The 25,134-nt window shown below is 35.4% G+C and overlaps 1 protein-coding gene and 1 non-coding gene across 2 annotated transcripts in view; both read left to right on the forward strand.

Moving 5' to 3' along the window:
- Reck (Reversion-inducing-cysteine-rich protein with kazal motifs) overlaps window positions 1-24,604 on the forward strand; it is a 675,928-nt gene extending 651,324 nt beyond the window's left edge. The window contains exons 7-15 of the mRNA XM_069849335.1: window positions 2,037-2,170; window positions 5,891-6,143; window positions 7,100-7,376; window positions 12,460-12,740; window positions 15,503-15,688; window positions 17,192-17,393; window positions 20,449-20,603; window positions 21,627-21,754; window positions 23,277-24,604. Of these exons, the coding sequence (XP_069705436.1) occupies window positions 2,037-2,170; window positions 5,891-6,143; window positions 7,100-7,376; window positions 12,460-12,740; window positions 15,503-15,688; window positions 17,192-17,393; window positions 20,449-20,603; window positions 21,627-21,754; window positions 23,277-23,939 (2,279 nt within the window). The 3' untranslated portion in view covers window positions 23,940-24,604. The remainder of the gene's footprint in view (window positions 1-2,036; window positions 2,171-5,890; window positions 6,144-7,099; window positions 7,377-12,459; window positions 12,741-15,502; window positions 15,689-17,191; window positions 17,394-20,448; window positions 20,604-21,626; window positions 21,755-23,276) is intronic.
- On the forward strand, window positions 18,825-18,896 carry TRNAY-AUA (transfer RNA tyrosine (anticodon AUA)). The gene has a single exon. It is a non-coding gene; the product is annotated as a tRNA-Tyr (tRNA).
- Window positions 24,605-25,134: the final 530 nt, after the last annotated feature.

Genomic DNA, 25,134 nt, shown 5'->3' on the forward strand with positions numbered 1-25,134 from the left:
CCAATAATAATAATAATAATAATAATAATAATAATAATAATAAATTAATACTTAGGTTGATATCTTTTCTGGTTTTTGCCAACTCATCTCGAAGGTTCAGGGTGTATTTCCATTTTCTGCTGATAATTCACGAAATTTCTTTTCTAATTCTCTATTAAAACTGTAGCACTGCTGCTGTACTTAAAAAAAAACTAAGTCCAGAGTCTTATTACAATAATGATGTAAATTCTTAACAGGAGATGTGCAGCAGATGTACGAGTATACTACAGCGACTCTGTTTTGTTTAGCCGCGCGGTTTTCATTTTCTCATCGCCCGCCGCTAGGAGCTTATCTGAGGCCAAGCGGCCACCCGGTCTGCTGGCACTGAAACGTTTAGTATTGGAATTTATACTTATCCAGCTCAAGGTAGATGTTGAAAATGTCCCCCACCAACTGCTACACACTGTTGACACCTTCTTATGAAATTGTTAATTACCGTACTTTAAGAAGTTCTGCTTCACTGATTGACTCGATTTATTGTATGCGAGTTTTTGGCATAAACCTTATTTTTAAGTACCTCTCATAGATAGAAATCGTATGGTGTTAAATCTGGATTTTGTGAAGCTCACAAATCTTTACTGATAATTCTCCTTCCGAAAATTCGACGCATTTCTCTCATGGATTCTTCGGCAGTATGAGCAATGGCGGAGTCTTGTTGAAAATATTCTGAGGAACGTTCTCCATAAGTCAGTTCATCTAAAAATAGTTCAAGGATCTCATTCACATGACGTTCGCTGGTAGTTGTGCCCTGAGTGAAAATAGGCCCAATAATTGTGTGTCTGTTCATTGCACACCACGCGCCTATTGTTTCACCGTACAAAGGTGTTTCGAGTACAAAATTGGTTTTCTCCTGACTGTAATACCGATGATTTTGTGAGGTTACGTGTCCATTTAAATGAAAATAGGCCTCATCAGAAAAATAAATTAATGTCGAATCAATTTCCTCAGAATTTACTTTCTCTAAAATCCAATTACAAAAATGCAACCTCCTATTGGGATCTTGTTCATTTAACTTTTGAAATACCGAAATTCTGTATGGCTTTAATTTAAGTAATGTTGTTGCTTGACAAGCAGACTAGTAACTTACTTCTGTTTCCTGCGCCAAACGCTTAAGAGATTTTTTCAGGATGTGCTCTAAAGTCTGTGTGATGTATCTTGTCTCACTATGAAAAGAAAGAGAAAGGAGATATGTCTTACTTCGTCTATATTGTTATGGCGATAGGGGAGTGGAGCGATGCCGTCCATCCATCCAGTGGCGGAAGGGACTAGTGGATACATTCTGTAGCACAAAATAAAATAACAAAATATCTCTCTTCGTATTGTGTAGTTCCGTCACTGAGCTTGTCTTTCAAGAAAATGAGTTCCGGTAGCCTTGTACAATAACAAGGTTTTGAAAGGAATCCTGAAAATTTACAACCCTCCTATAATCTCCAGCCTCATTTGAAGGAACTTGGTTTTATTGCTACTGAGACAAGATAAACCTTACCAGGTATAGTCTCTGTCCTATCTCGTCTAATTTTTCTTCTGGAAGAACATGTCTCCTCCTTTGTATTTTACGATCATTTACTGAACCTGTCTGTTTGAATTTTTTGGCTAACCTTCTTATTGTAGTGGCATTAGGCACGAGATTATTCGAAAATTTGTTATGGAAGTTCTGTCGTGTTTTCGCACAAGATTTTCTGCATTTTATGTACGTAGTGAGCATATACACACGTTCACGTAATGAAAATCGCATTGCAACAACGCCGAACACACACACACGCAACACAACACGACTAATTCAACCTTCACGCACGAGCGCAGATGAAAACTAAACCGCAATTGTCATTGCATGGCGCGGCGTTCGTTGGTGGAAGCAGCCGGGAAACACACTAGCTGCGCGGGCAACGCGACAAATGAAAACTCCGCTGCATAACAAAACAGTGTCACTGCCCATAGTAGTTATTAGTTAACAAACAGGTAGCAGTACGTTTCACAATGTTGCGCTTGTGTTACAGTCCTGCACTGTTGCGACAAGGCGAGTAAGACGCAGTGTCGAGAGTCCTGTCGTCGAATCCTGCGCATCAAGACCACAGGACAGGAGATCGTGGACAGCTTGCAGGAAGGTGGGTGCGGCCCGCCTCTGCTTCATGTAAGTATATTTTCTACGCTACGTAGAGTCGTCTTCGAAATATGCTCCAAGGGCCAGCAGTCTTCATTGTAAATTTTCATTTTCCTCTCAGTTACTTTTAAATTAATATCGCTCGTAATCACCATCGTCGTCATCATTTGTATTTTTATCGTTCTTTTCCCCTTTGTTTAACTCTAAAAAAGTACAGAGTTTCCGGAAAGTAAGTATATATTTTTGTGCGAGATCGTGCGTATTTGCTTGCTTTCCGCACAAAACCAATACGCGGTAAGTGTGAAATACCACATTCAGTATTCCCAACGTAACACACATAACAATTTCCCTATTCTTACCGCTTAAGCGTCATATTCATTTTACTGCTTTAGGCTTTTAACATATTATTTTTTTAAAGACGTTCAATATAGTAATAATTATAAATTGGAAACTTACCACTGCAATTTCACCTAAATTTCACTGTTAATTATTGTTTTTAAATATTTGCAAAAATTAAGTAAACTCTACAACACCACAAAAGATACTGCATTTGTAATGCAAGTAACTTTAAGGAAGCTGTGAAAAAATCAACAAGATTCCAGACTCATCATAGACTAGAGGAAAAAAAAGACAGACGTATATCACGGCCTGGTGCAGTATAGTAAACACAGAAAACATTTTATAGGAACAATGTTGAAGATAGATATATTTGTTTTCCAAAGTTGCCGTCACTGAACAGAAACCAAGATGGAGATTTCATTGCAACTAATTAGAAATTCCTCTTTCAGGTATGTAATAAAAGATCTTCGCACAAAATAATGTACGATACACCGGCGGTATGTTTGTTTTCATGTTCTCGGAAATTAAAAAAGCTCAACTACGTTTCGCTTTTTCAGTCTTTTCCTCGAACATGAAAACGTCAACATACCGCTCTTGTAACGCATATTACTATTAATTTTCATTAAGTACCGTACAAATCGAGAGGCGAGACCTGGCATGTGAGCTAGCGAGAGGGGGGAAGAATAGGAGATCGGAAACAAAGTTGGTTTCGGTTTGATTAATGTTAGACAAATCTACCGATACGAAAATTCAATTCAGATGAAAACCTTATTCCTCCCCCTCCATAGCCACTGGTTATAGGTATAACCACTGTGCGTGATAAGGTCCCATGACAGGTCTTGCCTCCCCTACTGTAGTTCCTTTTAATCTTCTAAAAAAAATTATTTTCTCTGTTTAAAATTAATTTGTTTTCATACCTCAAAAAATAAATAAATACTGAAGATTTTCTATTCTAAGGCAAGATGTTAGCTTAATTTATTCTTGTGCTCCATTTTATACTTTTAACGTATGATACTAGCTTCTGTTTCGCAAAATAACTTCGTGTACTTGAGTATAAATTACGCGAAAAACAGCTAACAAAGAAGAAGCCAGCGGAAACTTCTCAATAAAGGCGATTAATGGTCGTTTATCTAGTTGCAAGGGTGGTTTGTTCGTATTCCATTATGCGTTGCAAGGCACGCAGCCGCGGCCTAATTAACGAAGTGGCTGCAAAGTAAACCCCGATGATGAATTGCATACACTTCCAAACTTTCCGTGTTATAGCTAGAACACACACACAGCCAATTAGTAAAGTTTATATTAGAGTGTTAATTGAAAGGATAAATAATGACTCATTAGAGGAGCATGATAGGGATGATGCTATAGCGTAGTTGCTTACGCTGAGATTAAACCTACGCACCCTCGTGTAAACAGTGCACAATCTAACCTTGCTCGAATTTTTAATTGTAATTAAGAATTGCGGTATAGATTTTCTCTTCTCCTTAATTCATTACAGGTTTCACACTGTAAAATGGAAGAAAAATACCACCGTTAAAAACTTGCTAGAATATTGATTATTATAATCGGATTTTTATTTTTTTGTTATTTTCATAGTTTCTGGCGATTATTCATTCTTCCTGGTTTAAACACTGGAGAGAATACAAGCTTTACATTAAATTTCCCAGTACTTCTTAATATTCTCGGAAGATAAAAAGTAACTACTTCTAATGTGAATTAAGAAAAAAAGGTTATAATATTTTGAGGGGAGGTAATATTCACAAAACCAAAAATAAAAATGAGAAGCCTAACAAGCATGTGTCCTAAAATTAATATCTTTGAAGAAACAAGAACTGTGAAATTAGTATGTAACAACAGCATGTCGTCTAATGTGATCTCTTTGCTTGTTGCTTATTGCAATGCAGTGAACAAAAGAGTAAGTAGGACTAAATATGACATGCCCGAAGAGAAACGAGCAAAGAGCTTACATTTAAAAGATATGCTGTTGTTAGAATACCAATTTCACACTCCTTGTTTCTCTCTGTCTCTTGTTTTTTTAGTAGGTTATTTTACGACGCTTTATCAACAGCTTAGGTTATTTAGCACCTGAGTGAGATGAAGGTGATAATGCCGGTGAAGTGAGTCCGTAGTCCATCACCGAAAGTTACCCAGCATTTGCTCGTATAGGGTTGAGGAAAAACCCCGGAAAAAACCTCAACCAGATAACTTTCCCCGACCGGGAATCGAACCCGGACCACCTGGTTTCACGGCCAGACTCGCTAACCGTTACTCCACAGGTGTGGACCCTTGTTTCTTCAAATGTATTCATTTTATGACCCATATTTATTACACATTTTTAAATTGTTTTATGAATACTACAACATTGATTGATTACGTACTTGAGTTCACTTTTTAATGCTACAATCGATGTTTGTCTATCATTGACTTCAGCGAAACATGACAAAGTCAAGAGCGCCTAGAGATTAGGCAATCTTCAGAACAGTGCACACGAGTGAATTATATTCACTCCATGTAGCTACACGACATAAGTGCGCATGACTGCCTATCTTTGATATAGACATTAGAGTGGAGTGAAAATATGAAGTTTATGAAATCAAAATGTAATACCAGGGAAAAGTTGTGGGGTGATATCATAAAGAACAATGCAAGATATATTTTCTATAGATTAATATTTAATTAATATAATATATAATAATATATAGGCCATAATTCTAACTAAAAAAAGGGCTGAAATGGACTTTTTGTCATATTTTATGTAAAATGCTGTACATTTTGTCCCTTTGAATTCCCTCAAAAATACTGTATACTGCAACCTCAATTTAGAGTCTTCCAAATGAAGTTTAAATATGTGATTTTACAGTAATTCATTAGCTATGTAATGAAAAGAAAATAATAGAACAAATATACAAAGAGGCAAAAAGTTATAATTTTAAGAAACTTCAAAGCTCTTGGGACACCTCAAAAATTAAATATAGAAAATTCATATTTTTTCACATTACTAAGTTAAGTGAAAATACAGATTTCTGCAACTATTACATTTAGAAAACAGATAAAAAACAATTTCATGTATAGATTCACTCCACCTAATGGACATACTGTTTAATTTTTATTTCTTTTATTTTATTGTGCTATTTTACGACGCTGTATCAACATCTAAGGTTATTTAGTGTCTGAACGAAATGAAGGTGATAATGCTGGTGAAATGAGTACGGGGTCCAGCACCGAAAGTTACACAGTATTTGCTTGTATTAGGTTGAGGGAAAACCCCGGAAAAAAACCTCAACCAGGTAACTTGTCCCAACTGGGATTCGTACCCGGGCCACCTGGTTTCGCGGCCAGACGCGCTAACCGTTACTCCACAGGTGTGGACCATACTGTTTAATACCGGTATGTAATTATTACTCTTGTTTGTAGGAAAAATTATGGCAGTGTTTCCTCCAGACATCAGAGCCAGTTGCGGGACCCACAACAGTTGAGGTGTCGCGAATTGATCGAATGGGGATGGATTCAGCCAAACTGCACTGCTGCTCCAAGGCGGAGAGTTCGACGTGCAAGCGACTGTGTCTTAAGACATTCTCGAATGAATGGACGCGTTCATGGGAAGAATTCGACCGAGAATGTCTGTCGAAACTCGCCGAAGACAGTCTTTATCACTGCATAGATGAAGGTAACTACAGTTGATAGCTTAGTTAACAATATAACGAATTTGAAGTACAGTAGAACCTCTACTATCCGTGGTAATGAAGGGGATGGACTGAACGGTTGATCGAAAAAATCGGATAATCCGTACCATGGAAGATTTTGTAATTTCCTTCATGATCTTGTATTTAACTCGCTAGGTAGTGGATCAGAAGTTCAATAATTATTTAAGTCTGGTTGTCAACAACGAGTTTTTAAGGGGTAAGGAAGCCCTTTGTAATGATTGTCTCAAGAAAGATAGGAATAAAGAAGGTCTTATGTTGTAGATTTACATTCTTTTTACACCTTATCTTTGTTTTTTTTTATTAAATCGCGCAGTTGTAACTCCAATCTCGTATTCCTATGCGAGATGAGCCACAGTTTCTCTTCCTCAAAACCATTCAATTATTTCCATTTTTCGATACTTAGCACAACACGGTTTCTATTAACACCAGTGGAAGACTTTTATATACAAGTTATATTATAGAACGGCAATTCGAACAGTAGACATTGCTGTGTAATAACACTCTCTAACAAAACATATGTAGAACCTACTAATATGATGTACAAAACAGTACTTCATATAAGTTATTTATTTCTGAAGAAAAAAAAAAAGAGCGAGAAATAGACAGTCAGATAATCTGCCAATCGGTTAATAGGATGACGGATAATCGGGGTTCTACTGTACGTCCATTATTTCAGCAATACTATTTTCCAGACAAGACTAATTGATTTTGGACCCCTTCGACAGGATGACGTATCTGGCTGGAGACCTGAGTTCAAGTTCTGACACATCATATGTCCAAATTAGTGCGAATTTTAAACGACTTCGTGAATTCTTAAGAGAGGCAATCGTTGCTTACAAAAATGTACAGTGCTTAACTATTTCACGACTAACTGTACAAATCTGTATCTGTTTAAAATGGATTGTATTTGTTTATACAGTAGAGGAACCTTGTGAGCTGGGATGTGAAGGCCTGAGTTACTGCACCAACTTCAACAACAGACCCACCGATCTCTTCCGTAGCTGCACACGACAAGCTGATGATGCTGCCAGATATGATGTGGCATTATGGCAACAACAAGGATACCTAGGACTACCTGGTCTGCAGTTACCCGTTCGCAACATTTCGCACTGCTCCCCCAACATGTGGAAAGCTGTTGCTTGTGCACTGCAGATTAAGCCATGCCACAGGCACACTCACGCAAACAGAATCTGCAGGTGAGACTCCTTTGAAGATCAGTGTTATGTTTTTCTTAACTTACTACAACAAAAACGAAAACAACAACAATAGTAATATCAATAATACTTACTTACTTCTTACAAATGGCTTTTAAGGAACCCACATGTTCATTTTCGCTCTCACATAAGCCCGCCATCGGTCCCTATCCTGTGCAAGATTATTCCAGTCTTTACAATCATATCCTACCTCTCTCAAATCCATTTTTGTATTATCCTCCCATTTACGTCTCGGCCTCCCCAAAGGTCTTCTTCCCTCCGGCCTCCCAACTAACACTCTATATGTATTTCTGGATTCGCCTATACGTGCTACATGCCCTTTCTATCTCAAACGTCTGGATTTAATGTTCCTAATTATGTCAGGTGAAGAATACAATGCGTGCAGTTCTACGTTGTGTAACTTTCTCCATTCTCTTGTAACTTCATCCCTCTTAGCCCCAAATATTTTCCTAAGAACCTTATTCTCAAACACCTTTAATCTCTATTCCTCTCTCAAAGTGAGAGTCCAAGTTTCACAACAATACATAACAACCAGTAATATAATCGTTTTATAAATTCTTTCAGATTTTTTGACAGCAGACTAGATGACAAAAGCTTCCCAACCGAATAACAGGCATTTCCCATATTTATTCTGCGTTTAATTTCCTCCCAAGTGTGATTTATATTTGTTACTGTTGCTCCAAGATATTTAATTTTTCCACCTCTTCGAAGGATAAATCTCCAATTTTTATATTTCCGTTTTGTACAATAGTCTGGTCACGAGACATAATCATATACTTTGTCTTTTCGGGATTTACTTCCAAACCTATCTCTTTACTTGCTTCAAGTAAAATTTCCGTGTTTTCCCTAATCGTTTGTGGATTTTCTCCTAACATATTTACGTCATCTGCATAGACAAGAACCTGATGTAACCAATACTTACTTACTTACTTACTGGCTTTTAAGGAACACGGAGGTTCATTGCCGCCCTCACATAAGCCCGCCATTGGTCCCTATCCTCACCAAAATTAATCCATTCTCTATCACCATATCCCACCTCCCTCAAATCCATTTTAATATTATCTTCCCATCTACGTCTCGGCCTCCCTAAAGGTCTTTTTCCCTCCGGTCTCCCAACTAACACTCTATATGCAATTCTGAATTCGCCCATACGTGCTACATGCCCTGCCCATCTCAAACGTCTGGATTTAATGTTCCTAATTATGTCAGGTGAAGAATACAATGCGTGCAGTTCTACGTTGTGTAACTTTCTCCATTCTCTTGTAACTTCATCCCTCTTAGCCCCAAATATTTTCCTAAGAACCTTATTCTCAAACACCTTTAATCTCTATTCCTCTCTCAAAGTGAGAGTCCAAGTTTCACAACCATACATAACAACCGGTAATATAACCGTTTTATAAATTCTAACTTTCAGAATTTTTGACAGCAGACTAGATGACAAAAGCTTCCCAACCAAATAACAGGCATTTCCCATATTTATTCTGCGTTTAATTTCCTCCCAAGTGTGATTTATATTTGTTACTGTTGCTCCAAGATATTTAATTTTTCCACCTCTTCGAAGGATAAATCTCCAATTTTTATATTTCCGTTTTGCACAATATTCTGGTCACGAGACATAATCATATACTTTGTCTTTTCGGGATTTACTTCCAAACCTATCTCTTTACTTGCTTCGTGTTTTCCCTAATCGTTTGTGAATTTTCTCCTAACATATTTTTCGTCATCTGCATAGACAAGAAGCTGATGTAACCAATAATAATAATAATAATAATAATAATAATAATAATAATAATAATAATAATAATAATAATAATAATAATCTTCCTTTTCTTCACTTCAAGCGGTAGGCTTCCAGCCTGTTCCAGCTCCAGCCAGTCATCTTCTCCTAGGACGCCCTATGTCACTTTTACCTGCAGGCTTATACTTCAAAATTTGTTTTATAATCTTATTTTCTTCTATGCTGTCTATGTGCTGAATTTATTTCTCTTTGTTTTCGTGTATTGTATTATTAAGTGTATAATACCTTTAATTAATTTCTTATATTGTTACTTGGTATTTAATCTCTTAAGGAGCAACCTTTTCTTTGCAAGAGCCCATGACTCACTTTCATATGTTGTAACAAATTGGTGTAGCCATAACTTCGTAAAATTTAATTGCCGGTAATGTTTCAATGTTTCTATTCTGGTCTTATATGTCAGAGTTCTGTTGATTGTGCCAAAAATTGTTTGAAATTTATTTGCTTTATTATCTGTAGGTTATCTTTTCTCTTTCATAACTTACGTTGCTCCAAGGAAATTTAAAATTTAAGCATTATACCTGTTCTGTTATATTATCATTTATCATTATTTTGGAACCTTATAATATATCTTTAAATGCGATTACTTTTGTCTTCTGATGTGAAATTTTATTATTGTATTACTTGCATATCTGGCTTAGGTGATATATTGAATGTTGTAGGCCGTATTTTTTATACTTTTGTATGATAACTTGATCGTCAGCAAACATTATTGTGTTTATATTTCCACTCCCGGGGTTTAATTTTATTCCTAAATTTACCTCCTCTTTTCATTGTCTAACAATGTTGTCCACATAAATATTAAATAGAGTGGGCGATAAATTACAACCTTGTCTTGCCTCTCTGTTTGTAATAATAATAATAATAATAATAATAATAATAATAATAATAATAATAATTTATTTATTTATTTATTCCCAATATTAATGTGCAAAACAACAGCACAAAGCCAATTACAGTTTAGCACAAAATAAAAAACAAAACAAAACAGACCAAATGATAATGAGAATAAATGACAGAAAATGGCAGTGAGATGAAATACAATCAATATAATGGTCAACATTAACCATTCACCAAATGCAACAAAATAAATGGCAATATCTAACAAATAATAAAAGATAATAAATAACAAGTAAGGATACAGCGTCGTAAAATAACGCAGTAAAATAAATAAAAAACAAGTAAGGATATATCATGCATAAGTAAAATCAAATCAGAACTTGCAAATTGGCACTTTTAATACATCTGGCTATTGGAGAAAGGGATTTAAATAATTTAGTGAAGAAAATTCTTTGACCACTGAAGATGGCGTCGGTAGAGGAGAACGATATTCCCTGTAAGTAACTTTGTATATTTTTGTAAATACAGAATAAATCAAGTAGTGTTACAATAACGCAATCATTACAGACTTAGTTTAGTAGTCATGTAGTTTCCTATAGTATCCTGAGAGTTCCTGTTATTCCCGCAAAGTAGTTTTCCATTGTTGTGTACAATGGTGGTGTCAGAAATCCTGACGAGAAAGAGTAGAAGTCGAACGCAGTAGCCATCCGGCTAACAATCAGTGCGACCCAAGTGACGGTCGCACAACAAAAATGGTAATAATAATAATAATAATAATAATAATAATAATAATAATAATAATAATAATGATAATAATAATAACAATAATAATAATAAAATAATAATATCTTAGTTTGTTTCCTTACTCATCTTACCCTAATCTTCCTAGCTTCACATCAACAACGAAATACGAAAGATCTTATACAAGTGGGCTGTGTTAAGTATATATACGAGGGTCATTTCATAAGTCATGGCAACTATATTATATCTTCTGAATAACCGAAAATGTGGTTAGTTCAGTATATACGTTTGAAAACCTGTTGTACACTGCGTGGGATGCCACTGCCAGATTGCATCTGCGTTCAATGGTGGCTAGTTGACAGTACACGCAAAAGTTAGTATGCTAGAGGCTGTGCTCCAAGACGTATGTACGTAAAGTTGAACAGCAATGGAAGTGAGAGATCTTGGAACACACTCCCTACTCACCTGATCTCAGTCCATGAGTCCTTGATCTCATTCCGCAATTGAAGCCACTGCGTGGGAAACAGATTGCAAACTGGGAGGACATCTTAACTGCGTTTCGTCAAGAGGTGGTATACCGGTACATAGATGAATCGCACATAGCCTGGTATTCAACGCCTGGCAAAGATGTGTAGAAGCATTGGGCGATTATTTTGAAGGGTATTACCTGTGAGTATTGTATTGTATTGTATTGTATTTATTAACATTCCATGGTATTCATACATGCTTACAGCTAGAATAAGGAACAAGTCAAAAAACTTAATACTATTATAAAATCTTAATTTATAGTCACAGTCTAGATGAGATATATATAGACGAGATTTACAATATAGTCTACTAGTACAACACAAAGTTTTAGTATCAATTTCATGAAGTGTTATTGAATGTCATGAATTCACCTACAGAATAGAAGGCGTGAGAAATTAGGTACTTCTTTAATTTGGCCCTAAATAATTTTATGTTTTGAGTTTCATTTTTATATCGATAGGGAGGCTATTAAAAATTTTTACTGCCATATAATGCACTCCTTTTTGATAGCACGATAGACTTGCCGATGGAGTATGAAAGTCATTTTTTTGACGTGTATTTATGCTATGAACTGTTGAATTAGTTACAAAGTTTTCACGATTACATACGAGGAAGATTATTAATGAAAAAATATACTGACAAGCTATGGACATTATTTGTAGTTTTTTTAAAATAGCCCTACACGATTCCCTAGATTTGACACCTACTATTATTCTAATTACTAATGTACTTTGTTTCCTTTTGTGCATAATAAAACAATTATTTCTATTTACGCATTTTTCATTTTCCCTTACCCATCGCCTCCTGTACCCGGACACAGTTTGGTACTAGCATTGCAAAGCACATTCCAGTACCTTCAGTCGCATATAGTGAATTTTTATCCTTGTAGCTTTATTGGCTGATATAATATAGTTGCCATGACTTATGAAATGAACCTCGTATATTGACAGAGATATAATTTATTATACAGTTAATTTTTTCCATTTTTTTAAACTTTGTAGTTTTTGTCGTAGTCATAAATCCCTTGTATGCAGCCAAAAAGATATACGAATTTGTTTACTCTTAACAGTATTTTACTTTTCAAACAAATGTTGCTATTTACGACGAGTTTTCCACAGAAAATAATTATAGATTGAAGCTAACTGTTTGTTTGCATTGCAGAGAGGACTGCTTCGAACTGCTGAGCCAGTGCATGGACTGGTCGCGCATGCCTACAGGCCACACCGCAGCCTCTCTATGTTCCCGACTATCTCCAGAGAATCCTGACACTCCATGTATCTCATTGCGGCCATTTCTCGAGCCCAGCGATAACCCCTATATGCAGCCACAAGATGAGGTGACTTCACCCTGTAAGGGTGAGCCTTGCAATAATAGTGAAGTGTGCTCTGTTAATAGAAACTGCGCTCCTGGACGGCCTTGCCCACCTTACCAGTGCTCCCCAGGTGAGAATATAAATTGCGGAAGTTATATAGAACATGTAAATTGAAATAAATCATTCTTAAATTAAATGATAAAAGATTAGTCTATGATATTTACTTTTATAAATATACACTATTTCTCAAAAAACATGGTGGGGTTTCAGAGGATTATATATTTTTAGTGAATAGAGGTAGAAATGTAATAGGTATTGGTGCCAGATGAAAATAAAACTCTCAAAGTTTTTCGTCTGTAAGTTTGTGGCATTGTACACTCTTAGACAAAAAAAAATGACCGGGCTCCAGATTCTATGTCCGATTCGAAAGACTTCGGGTGCATTCGTCAGAGCGTGATACACATGTGGACGAATTTCTTCTGTCGTAAATGTTTCCAACACTCCACTGCCACCACTTTAAGAAGCATGTTATATAATCATCATATGATGATTATATAACATGCTTCTTAAAGAATCATCATCTCTCTCGCACAGCGTAGTCGGTAGCATTGTGGTCTTGTATCCGAAAGGTTTCCAGTTCGAATCTCAGTCTATACTTAGTTTTTTCATTCTAATTTTTTACTTCTTGTATACTGATAATAACCAGTATTGTGAAATATTTAACAGAAAGTTAATATTTACAAAAGGCAAGTTAGATACATAATAGCAATCCTTTCCCTTGTATCTTGTATTTAAAGAGACTAAACGAAATCTTCTTGGATAGAAATAAACAAAAATAAACCTTAAGTAAAAGAAATCCTTCTCGGATAGGAATAAACAAACATCATCCTTTTCTTTGTATTAAACAAAATAAAGAAATACATCTCGGAGACCAATAAACAAAAATCAAAATAGACAAAAAATTCAATACCGGGTACGTAATCCCTCCGCATCTATTACCGCCTGCATCCTACGGGGTACACGACCTTGAATCGCCTACACAAGAAGCTAGACTGTTACCATGGAGCTATTACAAAGCAGATATGTAACGGCACTATTTACAAGTGTGGCCAATATCTGGAACACATTGGTTTTGTCTTTAACATTATTCATCTCGTTTTTGCAATACTATTAATATGATGATGATGATTATTATTATTATTATTATTATTATTATTATTATTATTATTATTATTATTATTATTATTATTATTATTATTATTGTGTTTGTAATACTATGAATATTATTATTGTTATTATTCTGGTTGTTGCATTATTATTATTATTATTATTATTATTATTATTATTATTATTATTATTATTATTACAGCTACTACTACTACTAATACAAATTATAGTAACTGATCAATACTCCTTATGGAGAAGGGAGAAGATCCAAGAACTGAGCATCTATTTTAATTCAAGGGTAATTAGGAAGAAGTCTCCGATATTACTGAATGTTTTTGTTTAATTTTTCAACTAATCCAAACTCCTGTGCACGTTAATAAATGTATCATTTGTTTCTAGCTACAGAAAAAATAAAACGAAATAAATATATATTATACTTATACGAAGGTGGATACGAACCCGGGTTTTCTGCGTGTGAAGTCAGAGTTTTACCACGGAGCTATGACACACACACCATTCAGACCCTTGTTTGCCGATATAAGAGTATGTTCTTGGATCTCGCTGGTTTCGTCCTTACTACTCTGATTTTAGTCTTGTGTATCAGGCGCACAGCCGAACGGAACTTAGACAAATTTACGCTTCAAGAGTCTGGTCATTTTTTTTTGTCTAAGAGTGTACAATGTGCAATTTTCCCAATCTAGGTGGACAAATTTCGACTTGTTTAGTTGGACATACATGAATATGAATTGATGTTTTTTAACGTTTGGAGAGTGTTGTGACAAAAAGCTTTTTTCTGTTTTATCAGCAGCAAACTATTTTTAGAAGAGAGTGAATTCTCTTTGTAAAATGTTCTTTCTTACCCATACTGTATCAAGATAAATCTCATAATGAATCCTTTATTTAAAAACATAATATTTACGTAAACATTGATTTTATATTAATTTGCAAATAAACCTGTAACTCCTCAGGATTATGCTTTCTTCATACCTAATGCCAGAGAGAGGCAGAGGATTATATCACTTGTCCCTCATGTTTCCCCTATGTATGCCTATGCCTTGCCAGCACCATTCTGGGGAGTGTCCATGGAAATCTCTAGTTCTTACCGTCTTTCTATCTTTTCTTACTACTGTATGTTCAAAATTAGATTCTGTTACTGGGTGGACTATACAGTGTAGGTCAACATGCTATATAGAAAATTTCTGTTGTTTCTTCTAAAATTCTATTTCCAATATTTCTTATGTATTATTCTCGCCCATTTCTTCCATCGGTTTCATTTTGGTAGCTTTATCTAATTTTACTCCCACAATTGTATTATCGCTTGTTATTCGTCGAGATTTATGGAAGTATTTTATGCTGTAATTTTTTAAGTCTTATAAAATTTGTCTGTTTCTGAGTTTTTATTGAAATCCGTTATTATAAAGGAGTCTCTATCATGATGTTACTAATTTTTCTATACAATTTTCGTAGCCTGTAACGTGTTTCTTGCATTTCAATGGGCAGTATTAATTTTGTTGCCTAGGAGGCTTTTTCCTGTGTTCCAGTTCATTTTGTATATCCATACTTTGTTGTATGGGTAGTTGCTTCAATAAAACAGTTGTACATGTTTCACTTGCTGTTTTACTATTACCCTATTCCAGGGAAATTACGTGAAGCCCCCACACAACTAACAATATATATTTCCTATTCACAGGCTACGATTTCTTAAAGATCATTTCTTTCTTTCAGGCTGCAAGCTGGGAGAGGTATCCCAGTATCTTGTTCCTCACGGCTCTTACGTGCGCATTCCTCTTACGGCAGGCCAGAAAGGATGCCTTAAGATCTGTCAATGCTCATCTCAGGGAATTGTTGAAAAATGCCAGCCTGTGCCTTGTTATCCACTGGATGCTTGTTGGCTTGGCAATCGTAAAATTGGTAAGAAAATGTTACAAACTATGAATTACAGTTTTTGAGAGTCTCTTTTGTCTTTGGAGGGCATTAAATTTAGAAGGGAGAGAAAACACACTCATAATACCAAAATAACTGTTCATTTATATCCCGGTTTCAATAACTAAGCATATTTTATTTTTTGCACAATGGTGCGATATGTTGTACTTACTATTGCTGTTTTAATGTCTGTAAGTTGATTAAACCACATTCGAGTAGTTGCTATGGTAACAAGAGTGCTGTAAGTAAAATTGTGTGGATTTTATGTCAACATTCATACAGAAACAAAAAACTGTTGAAGACCACCATGAATCAAGCAAATTTCGGAGGACATGACCTCATACACATTTTATGTGCAATCCATATTTTCAGTTTATAAAGCCTATACATTAAAATCAGTGTAATATGTATCTAGTCAGTGATGTATGCAATGGAGGGGGAAAGGTGCTAGCCACCCTACCCCATTATCTCTTGGCCTGGTTGCATCATGAGTGATACCTTGTTGCTGTCACTTGTGGGGTCGATACCTGTTTTCGGACAGTTGACTAAACAATAACAACAACAATATTAAAATCCTTAAATATTATATACATCGTGCAAAAGTAGTATGCAATACATGTGTTAAGTGTTTTTTTTTTTCAAACTCCTCGATTCTGTTATGATGCACTTACCGCACATTTATTACAAGGTACTACAATTTACGCCTTAGTGGGAGATTAATTTTCGTGTATAAGTACTGAAAACTGAAATAACCTATACTGAAATTATTTAATTTTAAGGGGACACGCTATTGAGTTTTCATCAATTTTGGTCAATGTTAAAAGTTAATTCTTTTTTTACTGATGAACTGTGTTGACTAGGAACAAACCCATGCACCATTTCATTGTAGGTAGTCTTAGCAGAATTTTAAAAGTTTAAGAAACAAATTATCTTTATACGAGACCCAGATATTTGTTTACTAAAATTATAAACACTTTTTGTATATTTTATTTTTTTCCGAGTACATTTTTCAACATAAAATTTTGAAAATAATTGTACACATGTAACTCATCGACATCTATTCGATTTTAAAATTTCAAAAACTTACAATCAAAATTGTGGAGATTAGAAATCTCAGTAGCGTGTCCCCTTAAAGAACACAAATCAATTGTTTAATAGGATTAATTGAATCCTCTGTATAAACTTCCTGTAAGTAAACATCTGCTGATTCATGCCACTTTGTATAGTTTTATGTTAGTTAGAATATTCTATCTGTACTGATCTCCAGATATTGTAATATAAAATCATTCCTAGGTTTGGAGAAATAATAGTTACGGTATTACATCGACTTTGGTTTCTAAGTAACTGGATCCAAGTCAGCAACTATCGCACATAGATCAGAACTTACTTCCTCATGATGCTGGATATTTGTTGCCCAATCTGGTCTGTTATTTACTTTCATCACTTTAATTATGATCATAATAACTTTTAACATTTATGCTTTAATTACAGAACATGGCATGTGGTTCTACATGGATTGCAACATTTGCAGTTGCTATGCAGGTGAGATTACATGCAGGAAAAAACAGTGTGAAGTGACATCCTTAGGAGGACTGGATCCTGCGTACACCAGCTTGCCATGCAACTGTCCCCCACATCACGTTCCTGTTTGTGGGCGTAATGGCAATACTTACCCCAGCTCATGTCTTGCCAGGTAAATTCATCATTAACAGAGTTCTTTAGAGTTTCTTTTGACACTGTATTTGAGCACGTCTTCTTTACTAGAGTAAAGGAGTGCATAAAATGTATGTATAACACTGCGCCAGAATATTGTAGTCAGAAGTTTTTGTAAACCTTTCACCCTCTACTTCTATCTTTCGAAGGATTCAGTAGAGCATACACACTGTGCAACTTACTGACTGATTTCTACTTTAAAGGAACTTGGTTCTGTCATTGCTGGTATGGCACTGGAATATCAGATTTATATGCGAATGCATATTTAGTTTGTTTTTACTTGTGATATGGAATTAACTTTTGCAATATTTCATGTTCTTTTGTTTTTGTATGTGAAGTTTCATAGTGCATTGTATTGTATTTATTAACATTCCATGGTATTCATACATTGCTTCACAGCTAGAATATGGAACAAGTCAAAAAACTTAATTTTACTATAGCAGTAAAGTCTTAATTTATAGTCACAGGCTAGTTGAAATATATACAGAAAAGGTTTATAATATAGTCTACTAGTGCAACACAGAGTTTTAGTATCAATTTCATGAAGCGTTGTTGAATGTCATGAATTCATCTACAGAATAGAAAGTGTGAGAAATTAGGTACTCCTTTAATTTGGCCCTAAATAATTTTATGTTTTGAGTTTCATTTTTTATATTGATAGGGAGGCTATTAAAAATTTTTACTGTCATATAACGCACTCCTTTTTGATAGCATGATACACTTGCCGATGGAGTATGAAAGTCATTTTTTGACGTGTATTTATGCTATGAACTGTTGAATTAGATATAAAGTTTTCACGAATACATACAAGGAAGATTATTAATGAAAAAATATACTGACAAGCTATGGTCATTATATTTTGTATTTTTTTTAAATAGTCCTACACGATTCCCTAGATTTGGCACCTGCTATTATTCTAATTACTCTTTTTTGTAATAGGAATATAGGCTACTGTTACTATCTGTGGAATTTCCCCAAAATATTATTCCAAAACTCATTACCGAGTGGAAGTATGCAAAGTCTATTGTTTTTAAGGTATTGATATTTACTATCTTTTGCATAGATCTAATAGCAAAACATGCTGAATTTACGATGAAAGAGTAATGGAGCGGAGAAAAATTCTCTCCAGCGCCGGGATTTGAACCCGGGTTTTCAGCTCTACATGCTGATGCTTTATCCACTAAGCCACACCGGATATATGATATGCGTAAATCACTTCATGATTTAAGACTGCGTTTATTCCGTTGGATCCCGGCCAACTAGTCACTTATAACGAGTGCACCTCAGCACATGTGTGGACTTCGGTCCTACATTCATAGACATATATGACGTAGTGCAGAGGGCGGCCACTAGAGGGAACCCAAGAGTTGGAGCTTAATCTGAGACGATTCTATCCAATGCCGGCGTGGTATCCGGTGTGGCTTAGTGGATAAAGCATCAGCACATAGAGCTGAAAACCCGGGTTCAAATCCCGGCGCCGGAGAGAATTTTTCTCCGCTCCATTACTTTTTCATCGTATGATGACGCAGAAAATTTGCATGGAAATATCATATGTACTTCGGTACATTAAAATAATATATATGCTGAATTTAGTTTCAGGGTAATTTCTTTAATATGATTTTTCCAATTTAACACATTATCGATTTTTAAGGCAAGAAATTTGGTTGTTGTTGTTTCTAATAGGAACCTATTATTAATTATTGTTCTTGAAATTTGCGAGGTTAAATTTTGCATATATTTTAATATTTCCGATGTTGCAGCATATTTAATAATTTTTCCATGCTTTGAGCATATAATACATGTATTTTTTTAATTTTTAATTTTAAAATTAATCTCTAAACACATTAGTGACAAGATGATGAAGTCTTTACTATGGAGGCATCTGTAAGGAGCCTCTCCGAGTGCTATTGACAAAATCACATGATGTTACTGGAGATAACATTCCTATTTACAGTTGAAAGCAGGAGTGTTTGCGAATCCCATCCAGAGTTAATGTTTACAAAGAAAAATTTACAGACCTCTCAATACTTACCCGCTGGAGCACGTGAATTGAAGCTGCTCTCTCTATTCAATTCAGTTAAAAAAATTCGTTGGTGTGCTAAATCCAACTGAAGCTTTGTCAATTCAACATTCACAGAATATTTTAATAGTGACTTGACAGCGTTATAAGCCAGAACGTATTAACGAGCTTTTACTGTATATAAAACTGGATAGGTATTGTTACGTGTATTTCACAAAAGTTGGCATCATGCAGGAACATGTACTTGGCATCATTCAGAGTAAAGGGACACTGACAGTACATGTGTCATTGTCAGTAGTACATTATGCAACGAGCCTATAATGATAGTAATTAAGAAGCGAGTATGGATGTTTATGAAACGAGCACAAGCTAGTTTCATAATTTTCATACGAGTTTCTTAATTACCAGTATAGGCGAGTTTCATACGACTTTTTATGCTCGACCATATTTCTAACTTGAAATTATTCAGATGTATACATTTTCTTTGTATCTGACAAGATCGGAAGTGACCTTGTTCTAGGTCGTGAATTGTGAGATGTGCGCAGACGCGAAAGTATTGATTTTTTCCGAGGAACAATAATGTCATTGGCCTTGATGTAATCCCGTTAAACTTGATATAACCTTGATTATTGAATTCAACATTAAAAAACGAGATGGCAAATTGAATTTATTTGAATATTATTTACAATTAACGCTAATTATTATAGTAACAGAACATAACCTTCTGCGACAGTATTGAATTTCCAGCCTCCGTGACTTTTCGCTAATTCTCTTTCGATTGCATATCCGAGAATAATCGATACTTGCGGTTTTATAACTGTACAAAGCTGACTTGTCATTGGCTGAACACCTGTACTTTAATGAGTAGGTGTACTTTAATGACATGCATTAAAGGACTGCTACCAGGTGTATAATTACTACATTTCGGCATGGTCGAGCATAAAATATACAAAATGCTTCATGTTTTCATTTCTGTGAACTGAACTCCAATTCTAACACAAACGTATGATGGTAGATGTGCTGGTCTGAAGGATGCAGATTTTGAGTTTGGGAGTTGCTCTGCTAAGAACCCATGTGAACCTAATCCATGTAGTGAAGACAAGGAGTGTGTGCCTGCCAGAAAAGTATGCCTCTCTGTTGTGCACAAGCCATGTCTACAGTATCAGTGTGGTAAGTGTTAATGTTATTACCTTCATTTTACTATGATATTAGCCTGTTACAAATTTGTTTAATAAAGTTTAATGAATATGAACCTCGCTCTTTTCTCTTATACGTAAGTAGTCCTATTAATAATGTAGTACAGTTAACTTATATACTCTAGAGGATTTAAATGTAATTTTGTACATTAGGCCTAGATACAAAGAAGAACTAGGAAGTTTAACTCAATAAACTTCATTTCCTATAACATTTCAAATAGTGCATTGTTCTAATAAATTTGTTACTTATTTTCAAACATAAATTACTTACGTATTTTCTTTGTGTATATGAAAAGTAGTTCCAATTTTAATTTTTGTAAACAATATATTTTTTGTGCATTTTTAAGGGAAATGTCATGCTAAGAACAATATAATATTTAACATAACCAATATTATTTAGAGAAGATTTAATTTATAAGTAATTTTAATTTAAAATTTGGAATACGCGTTAAGGAGGTAGTTGTGCTGCAAAGCCATTACAACAACGGAAATATATAAAATTAGTATTATCAATTTGTTGGTATAAGCAATTTTGTCAAGAAATAAAAATTTCCCGGAAATAAATACTTTTAGAAACAAATTAAATGTGATATTTTATATGCCTTATTTGCGATTAAAGGAGCATAAAATGCTGAAAATTTCTTATTATGTATAATGTAGAATTTATTTATCTGCAATTGAATATTTCAAACTGTGCTACGAATTTTAAAAGTGATTAAATTATTTCTAAAATATTTTGACTTTCATATCTTTGAAAACATTTTCCTGTTCAAAACAACAACATATTTTGAGTTTCATTTCATCTCTGTGCACTTACATTATTTATTATTCATTGTACTCAATTTAAATTATCATAAATCTGTTTTTAATAACTATATTTCATTACAGTGCTAATTTTATGATGATCTGTTAACAGCAATGTTTATTCCTTAAAACACTGTACCATTACCAGTACCTTTAAAAATGGAAATGGTTTATAACTAACTCGATCTTGCAGTGGATGTGACTGCTCCTTGTACGAACATGCCTCATGATCCAGTATGTGACACCGATGGACAGGAGCACCCCAACATTTGCTATTTGATTCGCTACAGAAAGACTCTTGCATACAGAGGTCCTTGTCTTGTAAGTAACCTACACAGATTGATGTAAATTATTGTTTTTTTTAATGGCATCATGCCTGTGATTTTAGTGCAGTTGTCTTCTGAATCTCCTTATAAAATATGCCAAACCATTCCTCCTATGCAGTTAAACTTTTACATAATTGTATTGTCTTTTGTCTATTTTGCATACCAACATGTTTTGAAAGACAGTTATATCTTTATTCTGACTAATGATAAAGACTTTAATGCTGGTGTACAAAAAAAAAATATATATTTTTATTCATGTTTTATATACAGGGTGATCCGTTTGGGTATGGATAAAATAAAAACACCGTAAAACATTTACTACTGAACTTTATTTGTTGAAACTTTGTGCATACAACACTGAAAGATGGGAGATTCCTCAGAGCTCAACATGATCTCCATAGCGCACCCTGCACAACTCATAACAGTGATGCAATTCAGCCCATGTCTGTTATATCATAAGAGGGGTGATTTGTTGAAAATCTTGAGTAATTTTTATTCTCAGATCATCAATGTTCCTGGGTTTCAGTGAATAGACAATGTCTTTAACAAAACTCCACACGAAGAAGTTAGGAGGGGTTAGATCTGGGGAGTTTGGGGGCCAAGCCAAGAGATAGTGCTTCTCGTACTGGGTTTCGTCTGCAACCTCCTGCATGTTTTTTTTTTTTTTTTTTTCTTTAACACAGAATCTGTTTCTACAAATGTTCGATACCACAACATTATGGAATCGTATTTAGGTACATTACGCACATCATACTTATGTTGAAATTCCCTTTGAACTCTTTTAACACACTCAAATTTAGCGTACCAAATTAAATTACATAAGTTAGGTCAGATACAACAGTGTTCATGAATGAGATAGTTATATACAATAGAAGTGATTTAATACAGTTATATGAACACTTTTTAATGATTAAATAAAATTAATAAAATCGGTTAAAAACCAGACATGTTTCGGAGGTGTGCTCCTCCATCTTCAGTGGTAGTACCACGACGTTGGTACAGATGTTCGACCGCGTAACGTAACGTAACTGTCAGTCTTCCTTAAGCTACGTTACGCGGTCGAACATCTGTACCAACGTCGTGGTACTACTACTGAAGATGGAGGAGCACACCTCCGAAACATGTCTGGTTTTTAACCGATTTTATTAATTTTATTTAATCATTAAAAAGTGTTCATATAACTGTATTAAATCACTTCTACTGTATATAATTAGCGTACCAAAGAACACATTGTGCCCGCTGTTGATTTGTAGTAGCCATTTTAATCATCTACGATTATCATTTGTCCTTTCAGATTATGCATTGTTGATTGTCATATATGGAAACTCCCATCTTTTAATCGTAATATAACCAGCAAGAAATTTTTCCTACTATCATAATAGCTTTATAATAATAAATTAATATTATCCATACTCAAACGGATCAGACTATATTATTATACGGTAAAGTTTAGAGATAGGTTTCATTCTTTCATTTTGCTAACAATCTGTTATTTGTTACCGGTACTCTGTTTTCAGGTGAACTGCGACAATAGTGGCCCAGTTTGTGGCATCGATGGGGAAACTTACTCTACGGATTGTGCAGCTCATGCCAATCAAGTCACTGTCGATTATTACAGTCCTTGTATGGCTGTGGGGTTAATTGGAGATCAGGCCAGACCCCAGTGTAATGAAGATGCTGTTAAATGCCCTCCTGTGGCCCGTGTTGGATGCTTGGGAGTGACCCCACCTGGAGCTTGTTGTCCTGTTTGTGGCGGAGCATTGCGTCTATTGTACAGTCAAAAACAGGTTGATCGTGCTTTATATGCTCTGCGTGGAACTGCCATGAGTGCCCTTACAGTGGGAGCTGTGCTTCGAGCCCTAGAACGTCAAGTGCAGGTGGCCGAGTGCACGGTGCGGGGCTACCTCACTGTTGAAATGGACATTCTTGTATTGGTGCAAGCCATTGGCAGAAATCCACCATCGGATCTTCAGTTAGAAGCCTGCGAGCGTGAAGCAGAGAAGCTGGCAAACTTAGTACAAGGAGCAAGTCCTCGTATTCTCAGCGAACTAAGTCTAAGCTCTCTGACTACAGCAACGGTTGTGCACATTCCAGTGCGTAGTGCCGCAGCAAGTTCGTTGCCAGTACTGTGGGTTCTTCTTGGTGTGTTATTTATTTGTCTCGTACCTATCTGCTCATAGTCTCCTCCACTGTCCTCCATCATGAACCAACGTGGAGGAAAAACATTCCAGTGATGCTCAAGTGTACGTCTGGTTAAAGATAAGAGTGCTCAGGTCATGCTCTCAATTTATACTTCTGCTAAAAGCAACAACTCTAATGCCAGTTGGCAGGAACTTGGGTCGATATTCTCCATACAGTAAACCTTTAAATTTAGACCAATTTTTGGTAGCAGCCACTATGCTCAAATTCATCCAAATTCATCCATAATAAACCGGGAACAGAAAAATAGTTAAAATACATAAATTTAAATGTGAGCATTCACAATTAACGAGAAGCTTGCCAGAGCCTGGGAACATTAAAGTTGGGAAAGTTTTAACTCTGTCGTTCTTGTTTCTGATCACAGCATAATAGATTCTTTCTCTTGTAATCATAAAGCTATTTGGTCGCCGTATATTTTGTAGCAAGGAGGCCGTGACATAATTGCTTCTTCATCCATCGTTTTTAACTATACAGATGCCTCAAACTAGGAAGCTGCCTGGAGAGAGGAAGTAGTAGAGCTAACGGAGGGGGCCCACCTAGGCTCCGATACCCAGGTATAGTCATATTATCTGAAAAGTTGACCTCTTGACAATGTATTCAAGATGTACCCTCCCTATGCAGCCTTCTCAACTGTTATTAGAACTGAGCTGTACCGTTCTAGTCCACAGTGCACAGCAGTAGGCGGATAGTGGTAGGGGAGAAGTGCTCTATGCGCCTGCACAAACGAGACAGCTTGCTAGTTTGAGGCATCTGTACCTGTTTTTTTTTTAAAGATGGGACATGACAGTTAAATGGCCGAGCTTGGAACTACAGTGCTATGTTGCCAATATGGACTACCACGCTGCCAGCTGATGGAAACTAGCTATTGACGTTAAGATGGCTGACGTTAAAAGATTCATTTACAATTGACGTGAAGGTAAAAAAAATAATACAAAAATCGACAGAGAATCAAAGACGAAACGTACCAATGCTAACATTGTGTGCACAATAAATGTTGCCAAGAGACCTATTAACCACTCGCCACGTGGGAACTGTAAGTTTGGCAACTCAACCGTTGTTACCATAGCAACAGACCTATCACACTATGTGAAATTAATTTTTTTTTTTCCAATCGCAACACTCCTGTCATGTACCATCTTTCAAAACAACAGGTATAACGCAGAAATTCAGTAGAAT

This window comes from Periplaneta americana, chromosome 16 (genome assembly GCF_040183065.1).
Source record: "Periplaneta americana isolate PAMFEO1 chromosome 16, P.americana_PAMFEO1_priV1, whole genome shotgun sequence".
Taxonomy (NCBI): domain Eukaryota; kingdom Metazoa; phylum Arthropoda; class Insecta; order Blattodea; family Blattidae; genus Periplaneta; species Periplaneta americana.